The following is a 23,341-nucleotide window of genomic DNA, read 5'->3' as shown; positions in this document are numbered from 1 at the left end:
GACGGGAACCAACTAGTCACATTTTGGAGCCCTGGGGAAGTTCCACTTGGAAGCAGAAACTGATAGCATGTGGTATTCTCTTTGATGCAATCCTGTTTATTTACAAGGAACGTACAAAGTCCTGCTTCTCAGACCACAGGAAGAACTAAAAACAAGAGGAGCAGTTTCTTAATTTACAGTCCCAAAGCCTCGTTAGCCAACACCAGACCAAAAGCTCTCTAGCTAACACTGTGCTTGCAGGCTACTGCTTGGCTTTCTTCCTTTTTGACCCTACCTGCCTCCCTCCCTCTCTCTCTGTTCTCAGGTTGTGCATGTTCTCTCTCACACCTGGTTACAATACCCAGTAGAATTAACCACACCCACATAGTACTAGTTTCTGGGCAGGCTCTAATAGGCCTTGTTTTAGGGGTAGCCCCTTAATCATCTCTTACAAATAACTTAATTGAAGGGTGTTTTCATACATCAGTTTGAATGAGGTTTTAACTGAACCCACAACAAGGTTTCCCCCGCGTCACTGGGGTGTTGAGACTAAATTAATTGATGATTCTACTGCACTTTAAGCTCCTCAGATAAAGGATGTAATAGAAGTGCAAAGCTATATATTTAAACAGTCTAGTCTCTTATCTGGAAAGATGGAGATGATGCTGGTTATGGTACCTCTTCCAGTGCCACACTGTTAGATACTCCTCCCTTTTGATCTTCCTACCATAGTTTCATCCTCAGATTGGTTTGGCAATACCAGAACTTTACATTTGCCTGCAAGGTTTGTGGGTTAATATGGCCAAACCTGTTTTACTACTTCTGAGTGCACAGCGTTACTTGGCAAAGTAGCTCTTGTGAAGATGAGGTTGGGTAGTTGCATAGCCGAATTTCCCACAGAGTTGCCACTGGATATTATGTATTTAATACTATATGTGGCATCTTACAAATACATTAGAAAATAAAGTCCCTACCCTGCAAAGCTTACAGTCTGACTGCAAGAGATAGAATGTAATGAAATGGGGGCAAGGATCAGAGCAGAATGTGCTGGAGACCTCAGACCTAAGGTAACCTCATTAGGAATACAGACAGTGTTTTAACGTGAACAGCGCTGAGCATTTTTCCATCTCCAAGGCACTTCTACGAACTATCAACATCAGCCAGAGCTTGCAAAATTCTATTCATCCATGTGTTTTTTTTTTTAATACAGGATATACACTATCACGAGTTTTTTCATCACCGTCGTAAAGAGCAGGGGGAACATATTTGTGCATAGGCTGGTAATTTTTTAGGAGTATTCTGAACGAGTAAATTAAATTATTATAAATAGCTTCATGTTTATTTAGTGGAGGATTTTAAAAAAAATGGTTTCAGTATAGTTCAGTGAGAGCTCAGGTCCTAGATAACGGGGTTGTTAATAAAGGATCCTATCCTTTGTCGTCACCCCCCTCGAAGTCAGTGGCAGCTTTGCCCTGGACTTTCAGCCTTCCACCCACTCACCCTTCCGCAACCTCTGCCACCCCAGCACTCTGATAACCCGTGCATGGCTTGCGCTTCCCCCCTCCCCAGCCGCGCAGACTTTAATCGGGAACTTCACAGAGGCAGGGGAAGCGTTTCAACGTTCCACGGGCGCCCCCTCCGCTGTACGAACGTTCTCCCGGTGGAACGCTGAGGAGCAGCCCCGCGCCACCAGCGTTCTGTGGGCGGAACCCTCCGCTGTGCGAACGTTCTCCCGGTGGAACGCCGAGGAGCAGCCCCGCGCTACCAGCGTTCTGCGGGCGGAACCCTCCGCTGTACGAGCGTTCTCCCGGTGGAACGCCGAGGAGCAGCCCCGCGTTCTGCGGGCGGAATCCACAGCAGCAGCCCAGAGCGTTCTACCGCGGGGGGCAGAGGAGCAAGGCCCGGGGAGTGGCTGACCGAGTGGCTGATAGGAGGCGCTAAGCCGCCCACCACCCTCGGCTCGGCTCCTCCTCCCCGCCGCCCGGCCTGCTGTTGACAAACCAGGTGCGGGGAGAGTCCCGCTGGGCAGCGGCTGCTGGCGCTCCGGGAGCCCTTCGCCCGGCAGCTGTCAGCGCCCAGCCGCGAGCGGAGCGGGGCAGAGCAGGGCACTCCGCCGAGCTCATGTGGCAAACGCTGGCGATCGCTTCGGTGGTTTTCCCGGGTCTCTTCGCTCTGTCCGTTCGGAGTCTCGGCTGGGCTGCCCCGGCATGGAGCCTCAAGGACCGGATCCTCCTCAGCAGCAGGTACCGGGGGCATGGGGGGGTCATCCGGAGTCTCTTAGGCGACCGGCGAGGTCGGCACAGCTGGCTACCAACATCTGGCGCCTGCTGCAGCGTGTGGGAGACCCAGCACAGTGCTGCTGGCATGGGGCAGTGATGGGCATAGCCAGGACAGGGCAGACATTGATCTAGATCCCACTGGCCTGAGCGTGACACGGGCAGCCTGTGTGATCTACCGGGATGGTGTCAGACAGTGTCCAGGCACCGCCTGCTGTAGTGAAAGGCAGGCTGCATCCACACGTGTCAGTGTGTAGCTTCATGCGGGTGGAGCATTCCGCAGTGGGGGAGGCACTGGCAGGAGGCAGCGGGATTCAAGGCTGTTAAATATAGCCCTGTAGAGAGCCCGGGTAGGGTATGGACTCTGCAGGTTCAGGCCTGTAGGGCACTCTACTCACCTAAGCCACTTCACCCTCTCCACTATTTATACCCGTGCTAACTGGGCATGCAGCATCCACTCTACATGTAAGTATAGACATCCCCATAGATCTAGGATAGAACCGAGCAGCAGCATCCTCACAAGGACAGAGTGTGCGTGTGTAGATACGATGGGCACCTAGAACAGAAGAGCTTGTCCCTGACCTGGTGAGATTGTGTGATGCTGTGCAACACCCATCTAGAACAGCATAACATTTCTGACATGTGTAGACTGCGTGTGTCTATGCAACATGCCTCTAGAATTGCGGATCATTTCTGACTTGTGCAGACTGTGTGTTATGTACATCTAGAAGAGAATAGCACATTTCTGGTAGCCCCCGTGTTTGCGTGATGTGCATCTAAAACATCACAGCATGGGTCTCAGATACACAGTGTGTGTGACTGCAAGAGCCATCCAGAAACAAACAGCATGGTTCAGTTCTGTTTTGTTTGTCTGTGTTGTACTGTTTCATACCTACTCGTACCTTTAGAATGCAAACTCTTTGGAAAAGGGACAGTTTAACAGTTAGGGTGACCAGATGTCCTGATTTTATAGGGACAGTCCCACTTTTGGGGTCTTTTTCTTATATAGGCTCCTATTACCCCCCACCCTGCATCCCAATTGTTCACATTTGCTGTCTGATCACCCTAAACATAGTTCAGCTACTGGGCAAGACCATGTGTATTTTAGGAACTCTGCATTATTATTTCCAGGGAATGTGTTTAATAGAGCTAGGCCTTGAAAAAAACTGCAGACCACATCCTCAGCTGATAATAAAGTGATGCAACTACAGTGATTTCAATAGACCTGTGTCAGTTTACATCACCCAAGGATTGGCATGTTTCAGACACAAACACTGTGTGTGGGAGGAGAGAGGTACCATCACCTTTGACGCTAGAAGGGTGCAGAGTAGGACTCAAGTAAATACGCACCTTTCTGTCAGTGATCCCTCCAATCACTGAGGCGCTTTCATTCTAGTCACAGCAAGATTAGCAGGGGTATGATTTTTTTTCTTATTTGTCAATTTCAGGATGGTGTCTTCTATTCAAGCTACCATGGCTACTGTTTCTGGGATCATTGTTGTCCTTAATTGCAAGGATGTGGTACATGACAGGTAATTAAACCTAACCTCAATCACAATTTTGCAAAGGCTATACAAGAATCATGGAAGGGGGTGCTGGGCAGGCAGCCCGTAAATAGATTTTTATGATAAAGAGGAAGAGTGTAAGGGGTAGCTAGGAATAAACGTCCTGTGTTCTCCTTCCCTCCTACTTCAAATCAGCTGTAAAGAAATGCTCCAGGAATGCCATTCTTTGCAAAGTGGTGGCTTTGAGGATGCTCTCAGACACTGTTCTACCATTCTTTTTTAAAGTGGAAATGGGGTAAGGGAATCTCCCCCATCACTGATGCATTTTAGATTTTAATTTGCTCAGTTGGACAAAAAGGAAAAACGAGGACATCATCATTTTCCCAACAGATATTAAGCACACTTACTGAAAGTCCTAGTTCCTAACAAGCAAAAACTAGTGAGAATGCTGAAAGTAGATGAGTGAAAGGCACTTTATATCTACCATTTTTCACCCCAAAGGAAACAGCTCTACCAACTAGGGATGGATTATTAACTCAGAGGAAAGAATGGACTATTTCTTGCAACACGTGGGTATTATCTGAGGTCTCCCATCCAACTATCACACTTGTTCAACCCGGTTTATTGTGTGAAATCTAAGAGATCAGGCTAAGTCATAGGGCTGTAGGTCCCAGCTTTTCATTATAAGAAAATCCATTGCATAGATAGGCCACAGTTAAAACCCTCTGTGGCTGCATGTGAACAGGTAAAGTCCTGTTTAACATCATCGCTCAAGGCAATTGGAATAGGTTTATCAATCTGTCACCCTCTCAAACGTAACACCTGGAGGGATAATTCAGGGGTTATGTACATACTACATCGGTATATGTCGCTCAGCGGTGTGAATAAGCTACCCCCCCAGTGACGTCAGTTACACCAACCTAAGCCCCGGTGTGGAGAGCTTCTCCCCCCGATCACGGAAGCTGGAGTCGACGGGAGAGAACTCCCCTGTTGGCTTGGAGTGTCTGCACTAGCAGTCCCTCAGCAGCGCAGTTGTAAGCTCTGTAATGTAGCCAGAGCCTTAGATTTTCAACAGATATTTAACAGAGTTCCACGCGGGAGTTGAGTGGCTATGGTCATGGAACAAGCTAAGAAAGGCGTCTACACAGCCTGGAACTTGGGTACAAGGGGGTATCTCAAGATCACAGTAATTAGAAATGCAGTATCTATAGGCAAAGACAGATTATTTCGTTACTGGTACCGTGGCCCTTCTTAGAAGCCCCGACCAGAACTGGGGCCACATGATGCCAAGTGCTGTACAGAATAACCATGGACTATAATGCTGTAGTCTAATTTTGGTTGTTGGGTTTACTGGGGGGCGGGGAGGGAGGGGCTGCTGTGATGCACAGGAGAAAGTAGATGAGCTGGCGATCCCTTCTGGCCTGTCCCACCCCCCATTTGAAAAAGGAATGGAAGGAAAACGTTTCTTTAGACATCAAGACACCAGAGGTTGTTCAGGCCTCAGAACGCATTTCTGCGGAGAAGTTATCGATCAGTAACATTCTCAGCAGTTCTTACAAGGGCTCCTCTCTCTTTGCAAGGCATCAGTTACAGTTATTCCACGTTGTGCAATTGACACACCAAGATACGTTGAGAACAGGCTGCCGCATGCGGCTGTTTCCCCAATAACCACACATCCTGGGGGATTTTATTGCATAAATAAAATACTCTGCAGGTCTCTTTCAGACCTGGCAGGCAGAGATCTCAAAAGTAACTAACAGGGATTAACTCCGGGATCCCAAAGTGCTTTCCAAACAGTAATGAACGTGGATTAGGTAAGCACTCCTTGTCCTCATTTTACTGATTGAGAAACCGAGGCACAGCAATGTTACAAGCCCAGTTCTACAAGCCACACTAGGTAGCATTTACTAGTGCCCCATCTGAATTGTGAGACTGCTCCGTGAAAGTGCCTCTCCCTTCAAGTAAGGGCTGAAGAGCTCAATCCTATAAGATGCTGCATCAGGACCAGAGCACTCAGAACCTGGCAGGACACTGGAGCTGCCTGCTAACCTGTGGCTGCTTCCCAGCTAGTTAGAGCTCAGGACTCCTGGGTTCTGTTCTTGGCTGTGGCACTGAAGTGACCTTGGGGAAGCAGCTTTGTCTCTGAATGCCTCAATTTCTCTGTCTGTTCAGAGGAGGGCAACACCTTGGGGGAAGTGCTGTGAAATCCTTTGATAGGGGATGTTCTGCAGCATAGCAGCCCCAGCCTAGCTTTTGAAGTGAAGGTTGAACAACATTGTAATGGAAATGTGAGCAGCAGGGTAAAGTGGGGGCCCACGGCAGGCGTTGGCCTATCAGAGGCAAGTTTTCCTTTGGGCCTTGCAGACAATGGAGTTAGACCAGACTAAAACTGGAGTATCATGCATGCCTCCATCTTCCAGCCGTCCGCGTGTGCACGAGGCTATGGTAATGCGAGATCACTTTCTCCCCTTAGGTACTGGCTCGCAGTAGAGTATGTTTGGGTCATCGTCCCATACATGATCTACGACATATACGTCATGTACCTCTGCCATTGGCACAAAAGCAAAGACACCTCGGAGAAGAAGCATTCGCTGGCCAGCGTGAGGAGCTTCCTGGAAAAGGATCGCCTCATGGTGACGCACCATCTCTTCATTCTTGTTGTCCTCACGCCCGTCGCGCAGGTAGGGGCAGCAATCGGGATTGCCAGTCTAACTGAACATAAGAGTGAGACACACAGTGAAGCGCTCACCTGGTTCCAGACTGGGAGTAACGCCTGGGCACATGGTGCCCTCAGTTGTGGTCTTTGTTGATTCCCATTACCTCCTGGGTGGTCTCTAAACACAGGGGTGAAATCCTGGCTCTATAGACATCCATGGGAGTTTTGCTTGGCTTTCACCTTTGATTGTCCCCCACTGCAGCAGCCGGGCTCCCCACACCCAGCTCCACCTCATCCACTTCACTCTGTTCCTGAACCATCTGTGCAGCTCCATGGTCATCCCCCATCAACCATTGCTCCAGGGCACCTTCTTCTACCAGGGAACAGGCATGCTGAGAGCCACTGAACCAAACTGTAAACCCTGTGTATAATGGAAACCACAAACCAGGGGGTGCAGCAGCACCAGTTCCAGCACCTATGCCTGGAAACACAGGGGACACCACATCTCTCCCATTTAGGACATTTCACAGACTGACTAGTAGGTGGGACTCTAAAGATGGGACAGTCCTCCACCTCCTTTCGCAGAGTCTACAAGCAGCACATGCCACGCTCTGCTCCTAGACTTATTCTGAACCTATCAGGACTGAAACCAGTTTAGTCTGAACATAAAATTTAGTCAAGTGGAAGCTTTAATCAGTCTGTGTACCTTTGATCTGTATCTGTCACCATCGATTAGTATCTTAAACACTTAGAAATCTTTGCTTCCAAGTCCACCTTCGGGGGAAGAAGGGGCATCTGGACCCAAAAGAGAAGCTGCGATCCCCATGGTAATCCTTAAAGTTACCTTCCTTCCAGCTTTGTTCAGGAGGGGTGTGAGCCAACGGCACTGAAAGCACTGGGAAGCCTCCAGTTGGCATCAGTGGGAGTTGGACTGGGCCTCTCTTGGCCACGAAGAAGGTCCCTGCACTAATCACTCTGGTTATTTCTAGTACCTCAGAGGAGAGCTTGGAGATTTCTTTGTTGGTTGCATCTTTGTGGCGGAACTGAGCACTCCGTTTGTGTCACTGGGCAAAATCCTGATGCAGGTAGGCCTGGCCCATATGTATCTTTAAAAAGAACAGGGTGGGGTGTATTGTTTTACCCATGCTGCTCTCCCTCTAAATATTGGGATCAAAAAAGCCTTAATGCTAACAGCAAGGTTACCTGGGAAATTCAGCAGTGGTTCTCATCCTTTTCCACCCCAGGATCTACCTGGAACTGCTTTCTATCCAACTAGGAGCCCTCTTTCATTTAACATTGTGGGGAAAGCAGGTGGTCAGGACCCCCACAGCAGCTGTTTGTGATCCACACATCCAGAAATCCCTGTTTTAAGACCACACTGGCGTCCTAGTTCCCACTTGCTTCCATCATATTGTAGTCAAAGATGGATGGACTAAGTCCTCACTAACTAGTCACCAGCCAAAGAGCAGCAGCTCTCCTCACCAATCCTCTTTCTTTAGGAAATCCTTTGTCACCAGTCACCCTCCCCTCACAGGCCGTCCTGTCGTTGTCTCGTCCATGGGCTTGATCCAAAGCTCTTTGGAGCCAATGAGAGACTTGCCATTGTCTTCTCTGTGTACTAGCTCAGGTACATAGATTGAAAGCTCTTTGAGGCAAGGACTGTTTCCCTACATGCCTGTATGTCTCCAGGCATTACAATACTGCGGGGATAATAATCAGTGACATAGAAATGGACAGTCACTCTTTATATGCAGCATTTACCGTGCGTTCTCTCCCCACCCCCGCCTTTGTTTCTTTTGCAGCTAAAAATGCAGGACACGCTCCTGCACAAGGTGAATGGGATTCTCATCCTGGTGACGTTCTTCCTCTGCCGGATCGTCCTCTTCCCGTTCATGTACGGGGCCTACGCCAGGCATGCGGGGATCCCCATCTACATGGTGCCTTTCCACATCCCCATGCACTGCAACGTGGCCAATGCCTCTCTCATCGCCCCACAGCTCTACTGGTTCATGCTGATCTGCAGGAAAGCTGTCCGACTCTACAGCAGTTCGCCGTCCAACAAGAATAGATAATCGCCGGCGGCGGCTGCAGACCACAAGGTTTGAGACTAAGCCAGCATCCTGGCTCTTCTCCCAGCTGCCTTGCCATTAAAATCAGTGTTGTAGGTACCAGGTTGGGACCAGAACATCATTGCCCATTAGTATTAGGAGGCTCTTTTACTTTAAAGCAGCTATGTTGTCTCCGCTGCAGTTCAGGGAAGCAGCACCAGCCTGTTACAGAAGGACTTTCTTTCTGTAACACTCAAGTGTCCTGGGTCCTTCTGTCTGCGGGAGAACCTGGCTAGTGGGAGGGTTATGTAGGTGAAGCACTAAAGAGCCTTGCTTTGTCAGACTCTCTAGCTATTGGTCAATGAAATGCTAAAGGGGAGAGAAGGGAGGCAAGAGGGTTGGTTATAAATATTCCGGTCAATTAATAGGTGAAATTGCCATTGAAAGACTATGGCACAGACCCAGACCTGGCAGCAGTGGGTATAACACCCACAGAAGACTCTGGGCCAAATTCAGTGGCGGTGGTGGTGGGGGTCACTGGTGTGATCTGGCCTTCTGTAGTTGTGGAAAACCAGTGTGTCATACATACTGAGGGGCAGGTTCACTTGGCTCAGGTTCTGAGTTATTCTTATTTACACCCTTCCAGCTCAGAGCAGAATCTGGCCCTGATGGGGTGATGTTCTGAACAGTTTGCTCTTCTTACACCACCCTTGTGCCATAGCTGAATTTGGTCCATTGCCTCCGGGGAAGTTTCTAGTTGCTGCTAAGCATGAGTTTGTCCCTTGGCAATACTCCATGCAGACCTAAGTGCCATGTTTCCCCAGGTCTGGGATTACCCAACCCACTAACTCAGCCCTGGTGAAAAGAACCAGAGAGAAGAAACTGGAGTTAGGAATTATAGGTGAAATGCAACAAGCTGCTGGAGGTGGCAGCATCAGAACAGTGGTCACTGACTGACACCCCTAGTCTAGTCCTACACCCACTTACACCAACGCTGACTTGGGCCCACAGTATCTGCTGCACTAATTGTTTCCCCTGACCCTGCTTAGTACCGCACCCTCTGCAAGACCAGCCCCAGACTGCAGCACTTTGCTAAAGGCTGAGAACCAGATCTTTCTTTATAACTGTGGACTAAAGACCCTAGCAGGCGCACAAGCAAAACGCCAACCACTCTGAGCACAGACCCCTGATGGACAATCACCATATGCACAAGAAACACCAGGACAATCACCAGCTCTTTATAACTTTTGGTGCCAGCACTAACAGGCTGCATTTGTCCCTGGAGAATAACTCCACAGAAGTGAGTAGCTCCCCCGGGGGCAAATCTGGCCCTGACCTATCCGTGAAGCAGGGAGTTGACAAAAGGATAGGCTGCCTTGTAGCTTTTATTCAGCCGCCGCGCAAGAGCTGAAGACTGTGTTTGAAAGCACTTAGCTCTCCGAATCCCAATTCCTTCAGGCATCCGGCCTGACCCTGGACATGTTCCTGGAAGAATAAAGGAATGGGCTCTTTCCAAGCTTCGCTCTAACAATGCGTCCCTGCAATGACTGTCGGATTAGTAACGTGTTTTGTTTTGATTATTATTAACTACACAGGCCAGTCAGATGGGTGGGTTTCCACTTTGTAACATGCTCTCGGTGTTGCAGGCATTTTTATCTTGCTGTTTTTGTTACAAACAATTTGCCTTATGTCACGGAAAGGAAAAAAGCTCTTGGGGCAGTTTAAAGTTTGCACTAACATTGCCCCTACTCACTACTACCCCTGTCGGAATAAAGACCTCTTTCCAGAGCCACGGGATGGTGAATCTGTCTTGTACAACGTGCACTTTCTGAGGAGAGAGGCTCTAGCTGGCTGAGGGGGGAGTCAGGGTTACCAGTCTGAATCCAGCCCAGCACAGAAGCAACCCAAATTCATTACCAAGCTGCTTTTTTTTTGGGGGGGGGGGGTCACTTCATTTTCCCCAGCAGGCAGAGGGTGAGGTCGCAATCTGCCCAGGAGGATCTAAGCCCCTTTTGCTGACAGTGTTAGCAGGGGGCCTGGTTACTGAATAGCCAATGGAGGCTGAGCGTCCCTGGATCAGAGTTACAGGGCTGTAGGCCTGGTGCGAAACTCCTTAACAGCAAACACAGTAACAAGATATTAAAAGGCCAGATTGGAGTTGCGGGTGCAAGTCCAGAACAACTAAAATGGAGGCTATTTTAACTGTCAGGTTTCACAGAGGACGCAGACCTCAATTTCTAAACACACCCTGACACTCTCAGGCATGTTAAAAAATACAGCTACACAACCAAGTCCAAAAGAAAAGGTTTATTATAGATCTGACAAATCCCCAAGTCACTTCTCCTCATCTTTGTAGGGTTTAGGCTCTGCTCAACACCGGTGTGTCTCATTCAGTCACGCCTCTGAGCTTTGATGATCCGTGGAGCCGAGACACGCCGTTTCGCTCCAGGTGTAATCTGCGACCGGTTTGCCACCTGGGATGGCTCACAGCTTGCTCAGCTTCTGCAGGAGCGTGGCCCGGAGCTCCTTGTTGCTGACGTTGTCGGTGATGGACTCCAGGAAGTGCTTCTCGTTGGCTTTCCTGAGTGCGCTGCTCAGGGACTTGTCGGCGGCACTGAGCGTTTCGTACTGCGAGAGGATCTCCAAGGCCAGGACCAGGAGCGGCTCACCGGAGCGGTCATCCGGCAGCATGGCCGCCACGTGCAGCACGTGGCAGAACACCTGGATGTAGACGAAGGACACTTCCTGCATGGGGTTCTTGTCGTCGGCAGAGTGCCAGTGAGATTGGGAATCCCTCTTGACCGAGCCCAGCAGCTCGGTGAGGCTGCTGCTGTAGAGTCTCACCACGTGCTGCCAGGCGTCTGCCGGCAGCCAGCTGGAGCAGCTGGAACTGCAGAGCAGCTGGAATCCTCTCAAGAACAGCACGGAGAACTGGAGATAATGGGCGAACGGCTTGAAGTTGAGCAGCGGCATGTACTGCACGTACTCCAGAGTATACGGTACGTGAAGGACTTGCCTGTGCAGGAGGCTTTCAATCACCTGCGTGAGTCTCTTCCATTCGCTGTGGCTGCACCACGGAAGGACCTGTATCAGGGCCACCAGGAACCCTTTGCTGAACAAGTTGACTTCTTCTGGGTTGTCCACATCCACGGTGAGGAGAGAGAGCATTTGCTCCCGCAGCGCCGTGGATATGCAGCAGCACTCCATCCAGGCCAGGAGCCCACTGCCTGCCCCATATGCCGGGGCGGGGCGGGACGTCCACTCGTCCTCTGAGAGCTTGCAAATTTGAAACAGGGTAGCCGGGACTTCGTTCTTGAAGTGATCCCCGAAAAGCTTCTTCAGCCGGAGACCAACAGTCCAGTCCAGCAGCTCGACCTTCCGGTGTAGCCACGCCAGCGACTGGATCCACACTTCTGGGGAGGGGGCAGCTTTCTGCCCCACCATGTCGCAGAGCTGAGCGAGGGTGGTGGCAATCAGGTCTTTGGTCTCCAGCGAAGGGCAGTGTTGGTCCCTGAACCGGTGCCAGTACTTCGTGTAGCCATCCAGGAGCTTGCAGAGGCCCAGAAGGAGCGGGAAGGGGTAGCAGGACTTGAGCCACTGTTCCTCTGGATCAGGCTGGACCTCCAGAACCTTAGTGAGGATCTGCAAGCTCAGCTCGACGTGAGCAAAGTCTGATTTCAAATGGGGAAGGACAAAGGCTTTGGTCACCTCTGCGGGGGAGAGGAGTGAATGGCCTGAACTCGGCTGCATGAGAAAGGCCAAGAACTCTACAAACTGCTCCTTTTCCTTAGCGGAGGAGAGTTTCCCCCAAACAGTCTCCTTTAGACATCTCTCTAGCAGGCTGCCCGACTGGTTTGGGTCGTCTCGTGCCTCCTGGAAGCTCAGCGCTGGGAAGGAGCACAGGATCTGTGCTAGGAACTGGTGCGTTCCCAGGTTGACGACCGCGAGGTTGCAGACCTTCTTCACCGTCGCCTCTGGGTGGAGCAGAGTCAGCCTTGCCACAGAGGCGACAGCCTTCGTGAGACCTTGATCTGACGCACTCTGTGTGATCTGGTTGAAAGCCAAGTTCAGCTCCTCTTGAAAACCTTCCATGGAAGCCTTCAAGTTCAAGGACAGGCCCTGCCCACCCCAAGAAGCCAGGACGCCCGAGATCACTTTGTTCTTGTCGGATAGTGGAAGCTCAGCATAACACTCCAGAATGGTTTTGATCACTTGACTCTGCAGCTCCCTGCTCTCTCTGTTATCGGCAGACAGGCTAAAAGTCACGGTGGTCTCCAGCAATTTCAAGACCAGCTCCGGTTTCTGGAAGAGGGCTCTGTTTTTAACAAGACAGGCGATCCAGTCCTTAGAAAAGGCCCAGGCCTTCTCAGAAGCAAAAATGGAGCACATTTCCGTGTGCCGGTCCATCCTCTTCTCGATAATTGCCATGGCAACCAAAGCCATGACACTGCTGTCTGAATTCCTGCCTTTCGGCTTCGGATTGATCTTCTTGAGGAAGTCCACGATGATCTGTCCCAGTTCTGACACCATCTGCTTCTCGTCCTCACTCAGGTCTCCAGACTTGGCAAAGGAGATCAGGTTCTTCCCGAAGGCATTGAGGCTGTCAAGGAGTCGGTAGCTTTCGTAGCAGATCTCTTTGTGGTTGTTCAGCATGCATTGCAGCTCCTCCCCCCAGCCCTGGAGCAAGCTACGGAGGAAGCTCAAGCCAACAAACAGCTCTTCGTTGGACAGCTTGACCACAGACAGCAAGCTCACGCTCCTTTCGGCCTCCTTCACTTTCTCCTCCAGCCCCCTTCCGTTGTACCGGTTCTCGCTGTCGTCGTTCCAGATGGCGACGACGGATGCGATCTTGTCTAGGTATGCTTTGACGGGCAGCGAGCTGGACTCACGCTCTATCACCGTGAAGACCGACAGCAGCTCCGCCAGGTTGGCGAGAGCACAGCACTTCATCTTGGGGAGGACGATACTCTCATAGAGCTGCTTTAGCCCGTCGATCAGAACCGTCAACAGGCCAGTGGCCACGGGGGAGCTCTGCAGGGAGAAGGGGTCCCCCTTGAATCTCTTTGCCGGGTGGCAGGGCTCATCTGGAGACTTGGACAGGTGTTGATGGGCTAGAGTGCTGAACATCAGGATCATTTTGTCTTGCTCGCCCTCCTTGTGTTTCATTATCTCCCACCAGACGTCCAGGAAGAAGGTGATGTCCACCAGGGATGTCTCGTTCACAACGTACTTGACAAAGAGCTCGAGCTCCTGCTGACGCACCGCTGTGGGCAGCGCCAGCAGCAGCTGCACAAAGAGCCGTGGCGCATTCAGAGCCTTGAGCAGCTCGAAGAGGACGGTGTGGTTTATACGCGGGATCATGCTGCCCACCGAGAAGAAGACATCTTCCTTCCACCGTTGGTCGACTGAGGTGGAGCCCGCGGAGGACAAGGGGCAGGGGAGGAGGATTTTGGCCCAGATGATGATAACCGCTTTCTTCTTCCACACATTGGGTTGGGATGGGGAAGAGGAACGGCTGCTGCATATCTCCTTCAAAGCATCAGTTATAGGCTGCCCGACCCGGGGCCAGTCGGATTTGGCCAACTCTGTCAACGCTTTGGGATGAGACAACTTCGCTGCTAGCAGGAATCCGCCATGCAGAATGGTTGTTTCCTCACAGACGTTCAAGGGTCCTGTTTAAAGAGAAGCACACACGGACATGCAATTAAATCTGAGAGGAAGGATGTTCTTGTGATTAGACCAGGGCTCAGAAGAGCTGGTTTCAATGTTCTGCCACAGCCTCCTTGTTTGACCTTAGGCTAGTCAGTCTGTAAAATGGGGCTAGTACTACTACCTTTCTCTATCTTTCTTAAGAACATAAGAACGGCCCTACTGGGTCAGACCAAAGGTCCATCTAGCGCAGTATCCTATCTTCCGACAGTGGCCAATGCCAGGTGCCCCAGAGGGAATGAACAGAACAGGTAATCATCAAGTCATCCATCCCCTGTCGCTCATTTCCAGCTTTTGGCAAACGGAGGCTAGGGACGCTATTCCTGCCCATCTTGGCTAATAGCCATTGATGGACCTATTCTCCATGAATTTATCTAGTTTTTTTTTTAACCCTGTTATGGTCTTGGCCTTCACAACATCCTCTGGTTCTTGTGCATCACCAAATTAAATTAATAGGCAGGAGGTTTAAAACAAATAAAAGGAAGTATTTCTTCACACAACGCACAGTCAACCTGTGGAACTCCTTGGAACTTCTTTTGTTTCATCTCTTTAAACTGCAAGCTCTTTGGAGCGGGCACTGTCTCTTTCTATGTGTACACACAGCTCCTAGCACGGGGCACTGCTATAACACAAATAGTTTACTTAAACTAACTTACACCAAGGAATGTTAATGGATTGTTACGGAAATGCTGCAAGGAAGTAAAAGATTCAACCTTCCATCTTATAGGTGGAAAAACAACCCTGCATTAACCCTTAATGCAGCAAGTCCACCAGATCTGGGGATTAGAGAGATGATGCAACTGTCCTGAACTCCAAACAGGAGTACGAGACATACCAATTACGCACAAAAACACCGCCAGTTTACACGTTGCAGTAGCTCCTTCATTAGCATAGGGCAGCCTGGGAAAGAGGATTACACAGGCACACACATGCACAACAGCTTGCAGGGAAAGGGATGTTTTCCAGCTGATGATTGTAGTATCACCCTGGGTTTCTATAGAGCCTATAGTCCCAAAGCACTTCACAAATTATACAGCACTGAAATGCAGGCAGGCCAGCCAGGGACAACGTGTACCAACACCCATGCACTAAACACACAACGCAACTGCTGGGGGTGGGCTCTGGCCACCAGTGTAAACTCCTCCTCTTACAAAACATGCCACAGGATTAGTATTGCCCACACAGCGCAAACAGGGCTTTGGTTCCTAAGATTGCCAACCCCACCACTTCTCTCTCACATACAGAGAACTCAAGGTTTCTAATCCAGAGGAGGAAGAAATCTGTGAAACTGCCCTTCCACTGCTACGGAGGCAAAAGCTGCATAACAGGGGTTTCTTGAGGGATGGGGAAGGAATACGGTGGCCCCACTGCCTAAAGTCCCTGTGTCTGCTTGGCAACAGCCCCTGCTTTGGTGTTGTACGTAAATACAGAATTGTGAGACTTTGAGCCTATACAGCACTTTCCAAGAGAGGATCTCATGGGGGGTGGGGGAGGAGTGCTACTGTCAGGCTCACGTACACTAGAGGCACAAACAGGTTAAGTCACTCACACGAGGTCACACATCAGCGGCAAAGTCAGACCAACGTACCAGCATGGTGGAATGTTGCACAGCTCTAAAATGTGAGCTGCAGTCCAGGACACCCCTGCAAGGATCCTGCATACAAGTGCCCGCCCCAGAGGAAAGGCTAGGCCTTGCTTCCAGGGAAGTCCTGTGGCTAAAACACTGCCCCAAGACAATCCTTGATCTCACTGATCATGTTGCACTCTGCAAATTCTCCTCCTAATAGAACATACCCCATTGGGCTAAAGCTTTGCGGGAAGGGATAGCTCAGTGGTTTGAGCATTGGCCTGCTAAACCCAGGGTTGTGAGCTCAATCCTTGAGGGGGCCACTTAGGGATTTGGGGCAAAATCAGTCCTTGGTCCTGCTAGTGAAGGCAGGGGGCAGGACTCCATGACCTTTCAAGGTCCCTTCCAGTTCTAGGAAATGGGATATCTCCATTAATTCTAAATCTCCAGTGCAGAGATCAAGGGGACTGGCACTGGATTCCCACAGTACGTGGGGTTTCCCTGTAGGATGCTGGTGTGTATTTGTTACTGGATTCCAATCTTAGTGTCTGTTTACATTGCCTGCTCACGGAAGGTGCATTGTCCCTTCCAAACCGTTTCCAGCATTACTGGCTGCGGTATAATGCTCTATGAGAATTGTGTACCTCTTGTCCAGGCAGGTACCCTCTGCTCCTCACACGCTGTGGGCGAGGCTGGCAGGCCATTCTAGCAACAGCATGAGCCACAAAAGGAGCAAGGAGGAATTTGCCAGTGTCTGTCTTTCATGCACACACATGGAATCAAAAACCCCTGAAGCACTTTTGTGATACATGCAATAGGATGTACCAACCGGGCAAACGATTCTCTCCCTGGGCTGATTTCTGCTAACCCCCTTGCTGACTCAGCCATCTGGTGCAATTACTTAGCTCGGTCCAGGGTCCTAATTTAATGGGGGGGGGGGGAGAGGCTGGTGCCCTGCTGGGACCAGTCCAGCATCCTTGTGTGATGCAACGCGGCGGGGGCGCACGCTCACCTCAGGGTAGCTTGGCCAACCGCCGGGCCAGGCTCTGCGATCCCTGGCGCCTGGCCGGCCCAGAAACGTGGGAAGGACTTTCTATTCCGGAGCTATTTATTAAACACCCGGCGGGTGAGGCAAGCGGGCGGGTGGGGCGGGTTTAAGGTGCTCCGTGTCCCCACCCCACCCCTGATGCACGCGGCCCCGCCCCACCACGCGCGTCCCCACACAACCCAACACCCCCACGCGCGTCCCCACACCCACCCGCGGCTNCACGCGCGTCCCCACACAACCCAACACCCCCACGCGCGTCCCCACACCCACCCGCGGCTGCACCCGGCAGCGGGGCCGGGCCGCCAGCGAAGCACCCACCTAGCTCCATGGCCCGGCCTCTCCGCTCCTCCGGCGCAGGCGGCGGCCCGGCAGGGGCGGGCGCGGCTCCCCGAGGCGGGCGCTATGAGCCAGGCGCGCCCGGCTCTGTGACGCTCCCACCCGCCGCCGCCGCCTGCGAGCCACGTGGCCGCGGCTCCCCGCAGCCCGGCGGGGCGGGGCGGGGCGGGACGCGGCGGCACAGCGGGCTCTGCAGGCGCCTGGCCGGCACTGCACGGAGCGGCGGTCGCAGGGCAGTGCCCAGTCGGTAATGCCCCGCCCCGCCCGGCTCCTCCTGGGTGGGGGATCCCCCGACAGCTCCCCTCCCCCCCCAGACACTGAAACTCTTCCCCTCTTCAAACTCTCAGCTCCCCCCTCCCCACCTTGACTTGCCCCTGCTGGGGTCAAAGTCTGAGTCCGGGACAGGGAGATTCGCTTCCTCAGGACCCTTCAGATTCCCTCAGCCCCATGGGCCGGGAGCTCCCAGGTTCTGGGACTCACAGAATCCCTGACACCCCCGACATTGGGAGGTGGGGGGTGTTAGAGCATCATTTTTAAATTTAATGAAAGGGGGCTGGGAGAACCCCCCGCCCCAAGCCAGAGTGTTGAGGCACCTCAGCCAAACCAGATTCGTTTTAGGAGATGCTGGGTCACTTTTATTTAGGTGCACCCAGCTTTGAAACAGAGGGCCCAGACCTCGTAAGGAACTTACAAGCAGCCAGCAATTGGTTATAGAGAAGTAGTTTCGTCAGGAGTCATAGGTGCATTGCTTATAGGGTGACCAGACAGCAAATGTGAAAAATCGGGACGGGGTGGGGGGGTAATAGAAGCCTATATAAGAAAAAGACCCAAAAATCAGGACTGTCCCTATAAAATCGGGACATCTGGTCACCCTAATTGCTTAGCTAGGTACTACAATGACAGGGCAGTTTATACATAGCTATTTTAGTATAGCACAAAAAACTTCCACTGCTGGACTAGCTAAGAGGCATATATCACAGCTATTTACATATGACTGACTGTCATTAGAGGCACAAAAGTTCAGCATGGGGATAAGGTGGGGTTTTGGTTCTGTTCCAGTATTACTAAACTCAAGGCTTCCAAAATCATGTATAAGGCCCCATAAAAATTAACTTTAAAAATAATACGTGGTGTCTTTTTATTTGCCTTCTGGATTTTTAAAAGTTTAAGTCACATTTTTCAGGTTTTTCTCGGCAATGATCAGGGATAGAAACTTAGATTTTTCTACCCCCTCTTAAATGAAAGCTGAGATTGTGGGATAATCACCCGACTCCAGCAACTGGGGCTTTAAGAAAAACACAAAATAAATAGCAGAACAGGTGGTAACACTGCTTCTTCCTGAGGCAAACTGCCAATATATAGGCACAGAGGGTTAAATTCTTCTTAGCAGAAATCCAGAGCAACACCCCTGAAATCCAGACTGACATAGATAGAGCTAAGACCAAATTCCTAGCTCAATTTGTTTTGGTTGAGTAATGGTCTTCCTTTGATCTTCTTCCACACTGGTTACAAAGGGAGACTAAAGCTGTCCATATGTTTAGCAGGTTTCTGATGAATAAATGGCTACATACTTTACAAACCAGCTTTATTTATAAACAGTCTATATTTTTATACCATGTTTATCCCAATAGAGAGATTAACTGCCAAACATAAAGAGAAACAGACCCCAAGATCCTGTCTCCAAAAGGAAAAGTAATGCTAGGTCCAAGAAGAATTGACTGTAAAAATCTGTAAAATCTGCTAACTCCCCTAATCTGGGATTAATTTTAAGGCCATTTGAAAATTGTATTGCTCCTGCTAAAGGCAGTTACACTCTTCCATTGAGGCATTTAAAAATCTTACTCTGCTGTTGCAACTCTCCTTCATTCCAGTTGTCGTGGCCTGGGTCATCCCTTGAGAATCTCGGCAAGCCCTCCACCGCGGAAGGAAGCAGCAGGCCTGACGCTGAACTCTCACCATGTCTCAGGCGGAATTTGAGAAAGCCGCTGCTATGGTCAGGGAAATGAAGGTTCCGATCTCCGAGCAAGAAAAACTGGAGATTTACAGTCTCTACAAACAAGCCACCATCGGGGACATCAACATCCCCTGCCCTTGTGCAACCGATGTAACAGGCAAAGCCAAATGGGAGGCCTGGAATGGACGCAAAGGGATGAGCAAGGCTGATGCCATGAAGAATTACATAGCAAAAGCAGAAGAGCTGAAAAAAAAATATGGAGCGTAAAATTAAGCATTCATAGATATCAGGCAGCCATGTGCCATTAGCAGGGCTTTTGACCCAACATCCCTGCTGTGGAGTTTCCTCTCACCCTTAGATCAATGTAGCGTAGCTGCCAAGCCAATAAAACTGTAATCAAAACAATGGAGTGTATATGACTGAAAAAAATTGTGCATCGTTTGCATGCTACCCTTTGAGAATCTATACACGTGTGGAAGTTCATTTGAGGATAAGGATAGTCCAGTCATTGTTTATGATTTCTGGTAAACTCTTAGCAATACTTAAGAGGCTTACTTCACAAGCCGGTGTATTTGTTTAAAGGAACACCCTCCCTTTGAAAAACACATTACTGTCTGACAGTGTTGCGCTTACCATAGTTACAAGAGCTGCTCAAGCTGACGGGACATAAAGGAACTTGATGGACTGTTGTGTGACCTGGTGCAGTTTCTCCCTTACTAAAATGGGCCTGTGGAAACCAGACAATTAAAGAAGAAACCACATTGCCAGTAATCCTGGGGTGTGGAGAAGAAACACCACAGGCAGCCTTTACAAGGTCAAATGGTGGGCAATCATTAATCCAGAACAGGCCAGGGTTAATCTAGAGACAGTCTCTCCCTCTCCACTTTAATTTCCTTTTAACCTTTTTATGCTCCAGAGTCTGCGCTGATGCTTAGTCCCTAAGGAAGCACATCAGCTTAGCAAGCTAAAGCAATACAACTCCATGGCAAACTGTTGATTTAGAAACCATTCTCCCTCTCTCACCGGTGCCAGGGTGGGAGGCTGCTACTAGATATATGCAAATAATTGGATGATGGGGGCTCATTGAGAGGTCCAGCAGCTCCCACCTCTCACTTTAAGTTAATTGCTATGGCAAAGATTGTGATGTCATCAGAATGATGATGCCAAGGACCAAGAAGCAGATGAATTCCTCACCATCCAAGCTGCCATTTGCAGGTACTTGCCCCTCTAAATAAAACACAGGATTACTTCCAAGTGTGTTATTTAGAAAACCTTCCATGTGCCCTTCACACATGCAGCACCACAAGCAGAGAATTTGGGTCGGGATGTAGTCAGCGGTTGGCCACTCCGCTCTTCTGATGCAATGGAACTCTTTCCAACGAGCTTAAACTCATCTACTGCAGAAGACAGAGCGGTCTTGCAGACCGCTGGGGAATGAACTCTACCACCTACTAAGGACCACGCCAAACATCACCATCTTCTGCCCCAAGTGCAAGGTGTATTTCTTTGACCTTGCCTTCTGTAACAAATCTATAGCGAAGTGGCATGTATTTAATATATAATTAAAAACAAACACACCCAAACCCCACTTCACTGCACGCACTTCTGCCCCGCTGTGATGAGGAAAGAACAGGCACATGACAAACATCAGTCACTTTGTGCATGACTGGAATGCGCTTAAAAGAGCCTCAAAATGTATTTAGGCACCTAATTCCCATTGATTTCATGGGGAGTTGGGCACTTAAAGACCTTTGAGGATCGGGCCTCCAACTACCTTAAGGAGCAGGCTCTCTGACAATATATAGAAGAGTGTACAGAAGGAACTTTGTCATTGGCATGGATGATCACACCTGTTAAACTTTACCAGTCAGGAAAAGCTGGATTTTAAAATCTGTAAATGCAGTCAGTGGCAGCCACATTTCATTGTAGTCAAAGCCCAAGTTCACAAACAGCAGCCACCTGTTTTGAGTATAATAATAAATAATAATAATAACAATGTTTCCATTTCACTTTCCTGGCTGTCCTGCCAACTGTCTTTTAAGAGGTAAATGATACAAAAAGATAAACACTGAGCTTAGCCTGAGACTGTTACAGCAGCCAACACATTATTAAAACGAACCCACCTCTTTGTTGTGTGTTGTACAGCACGCAAGAGCCTGGGGCCCTTGTTTGTGGCTTGGCCGCCGCCATCACCACCTCTCTCTCTCTCTCTCTCTGTGTATATATATATATTTTTTTAACTGGGCTGTGTGAACTGACAGGTTGAGATCCAACCATTTGAGAATAAAAGCGAGCGTGCTACTCCTGACACCGGGAGTACATTCACATCCCATTTCAATACAAAAATTAGAGCCAGGTCATTAGTGTCATGCACAGAGTCTGAAGCTTTGTGGTGTGGTTTATGCATCTTCACCTCCTGTTATGTTTTAGTTGTATGGTATTTGAGGCACTTCGATCCAGGGCAGAGCTTTTCAGGTATCTGGCAGCATTGCCTGGCTGAGCTGGTCAGGGGATTTACCCCCCTTCATTGACTGATTCAGGCACTCCCCAGCATTGAGATGTCATCACATGCAGTAGTCAGGCTCTGACTCACCCTAGAGGCATCACAGAAGGGAGGCTGAGCAAGAGAAGGAGGGGGCTGAGACACCCAAAACATTAACTTTGCAGAGACAGTTACAGGAAGCTGCTATTTGAGAGTTCACACAACTGTGGAGATCTATTTCAGTTTAAGAATAGGCCAGACATTGTTGAAGATGTCTATTAAACGGTTACCAATAATTCAGACTTAATTGACAAAACTATGAAAGTGTATTGGCTGGAAACACTACTGTCTGGAAATGTTGCACTTACCCGAGTTAGAAGTGATACTTAAGCTTACTGTATGTTAAGGAACTTGATGGAAAATATTTCTATTGTTTGACTGTATTTGACAGCTTTCCATAGGCAGCTTCACCCTTACTGAAAAGGGTCTTTGACACTCTCTCTTTAAAAGTGAACATATGTAATAGTAAGGTTAAGACAATATCCAGCACACGCTCAAAACTCAACAGTTTCAAACTGGGCTTTGAAAACGTCTCAGTGAACAACAGCTGAGATCCAACCTCCAGAGATAAGTTTAAGCATGTTATTCCCAACATTTACTGTATGTTCACAGTCCATTTCAATATGAGCATTAGACAAATCTGTAGTATTATGCAGAGTGTGAGGCCCAACGGGTTTGGTGCATTTTCACATCACAATATAAATACAGATGTTTTAACTGAAAGATATTCCAAGTGGTCCTTTCTCCTATGTAGATCATAGACCTAGACAGGATGATGCAGTAACTTTTAGGGTTCTGATAGCACTGCAAACAGCAAGAGAAAAGGTTAATATGTTTTGTCTTACAGTAGAGGACGATGATACAATTATAGCCTCGGATTAACTCTTTTGATGTATGCATTACTGAAAGCAGGTTGAAATAATAAACCACAGCAAAAAAACTTTAACACACTCCTCTCTACAGCTTCCCTCTTCCAGGCCTGTTACCATGTATATAGCAGATTGTAACATTCACTATTACCTGCAAATGAAATGGCACTCTGCATCTGGCAGTTGAGGCAAGCTGAAACATTTACTTCTTCAATGAATAGCATTTTTGTTCAAATGTTTCCTTGTTGCCCAGTATAGCTTGCACAGAAATAAGCTCCCATGTATTCCAATATAATCTTTAGCCTTATCTCTGGACACATTAGAGTCAGAGTGTGCATACAATGTAATTTAAACCACACCTAAAATCAAAGCTTCCTCACCATACTTAATGCTCAGTCTCACGTGTAGTATCAATGACAAAGAAAAAGGGCACTATTAGAGTACATTCTTAAGATATCAGGGGTCAAAATGAAAGACTGGTAACAAACTTAACACTACCACTATTAAAAACCGAGGGGGAAAGGATACTAAAGGGCCCACTATTACTCCAACATTCAGCTACTTTTTCTTTTCAAGTCTTCAGTTAAACTTTGTTGTTTTGTTTTAGTTTTACAATTGCTACCTCGTTGAACTGAAAAAAGTTTAGCCCAATCTTTCAAAACCAAAAAAATACTGGGAAGCTGAATGTTAACTGGCCCCTTTCTGCTTCAACCAAAGACTAATTTCAAATATTTTGGTTTTTATTATGTTAAGAAATTGGATGAAAGTAAGTGGGTGACATTTGCTTGCAAGTTGATTTTTGCTCACTTGTTTTTGTAACACAAGAGGCTAATTTAACTTTTCCCAGAGAAC

General features: G+C 49.1%; 3 protein-coding genes across 4 annotated transcripts; 2 read left to right on the top strand and 1 right to left on the bottom strand.

Moving 5' to 3' along the window:
• Positions 1-1,400: 1,400 nt before the first annotated feature.
• TLCD3A (TLC domain containing 3A) lies at positions 1,401-19,116 on the top strand. Of its 2 annotated transcripts, XM_034752832.1 has the most exons (6): positions 1,401-2,222; positions 3,704-3,787; positions 6,234-6,441; positions 7,406-7,501; positions 8,219-8,515; positions 18,996-19,116. In XM_034752832.1, exons 1-5 carry the CDS (start codon positions 2,101-2,103, stop codon positions 8,486-8,488), a joined length of 780 nt encoding a protein of 259 aa, XP_034608723.1. In that variant the 5' UTR covers positions 1,401-2,100; the 3' UTR covers positions 8,489-8,515; positions 18,996-19,116. The 2 variants fall into 2 exon arrangements, with proteins under 2 accessions (XP_034608723.1, XP_034608722.1); XM_034752831.1 differs by lacking the exon at positions 18,996-19,116 and having other exon boundaries at positions 1,406-2,222; positions 8,219-10,276.
• On the bottom strand, positions 10,757-17,165 carry GEMIN4 (gem nuclear organelle associated protein 4). Its single transcript, XM_034752827.1, has 2 exons — positions 17,107-17,165; positions 10,757-14,136 (listed from the first exon to the last, which is right to left on the bottom strand). Exons 1-2 carry the CDS (start codon positions 17,114-17,116, stop codon positions 10,949-10,951), a joined length of 3,198 nt encoding a protein of 1,065 aa, XP_034608718.1. The 5' UTR covers positions 17,117-17,165; the 3' UTR covers positions 10,757-10,948.
• LOC117867637 (diazepam-binding inhibitor-like 5) lies at positions 19,051-19,657 on the top strand. The gene has a single exon (XM_034752833.1). It carries the CDS (start codon positions 19,082-19,084, stop codon positions 19,343-19,345), a length of 264 nt encoding a protein of 87 aa, XP_034608724.1. The 5' UTR covers positions 19,051-19,081; the 3' UTR covers positions 19,346-19,657.
• Positions 19,658-23,341: the final 3,684 nt, after the last annotated feature.

The sequence above is a fragment of the Trachemys scripta genome, chromosome 18, assembly GCF_013100865.1.
Source record: "Trachemys scripta elegans isolate TJP31775 chromosome 18, CAS_Tse_1.0, whole genome shotgun sequence".
Lineage (NCBI taxonomy): Eukaryota > Metazoa > Chordata > Testudines > Emydidae > Trachemys > Trachemys scripta.
Note: the sequence above shows the minus strand (reverse complement) of the source record. Positions and strands in the feature narration are given on the sequence as shown.

Excerpts from the sequence above, each read along its gene's own strand:
- LOC117867637 (XM_034752833.1), top strand. The coding sequence starts at position 19,082 with ATGTCTCAGGCGGAATTTGAGAAAGCCGCTGCTATGGTCAGGGAAATG.
- TLCD3A (XM_034752832.1), top strand. The coding sequence starts at position 2,101 with ATGTGGCAAACGCTGGCGATCGCTTCGGTGGTTTTCCCGGGTCTCTTC. Across the intron at positions 2,223-3,703 it reads CGGATCCTCCTCAGCAGCAG|GATGGTGTCTTCTATTCAAG; the intron begins GTACCGGGGGCA and ends TGTCAATTTCAG. Across the intron at positions 7,502-8,218 it reads TGGGCAAAATCCTGATGCAG|CTAAAAATGCAGGACACGCT; the intron begins GTAGGCCTGGCC and ends TTTCTTTTGCAG.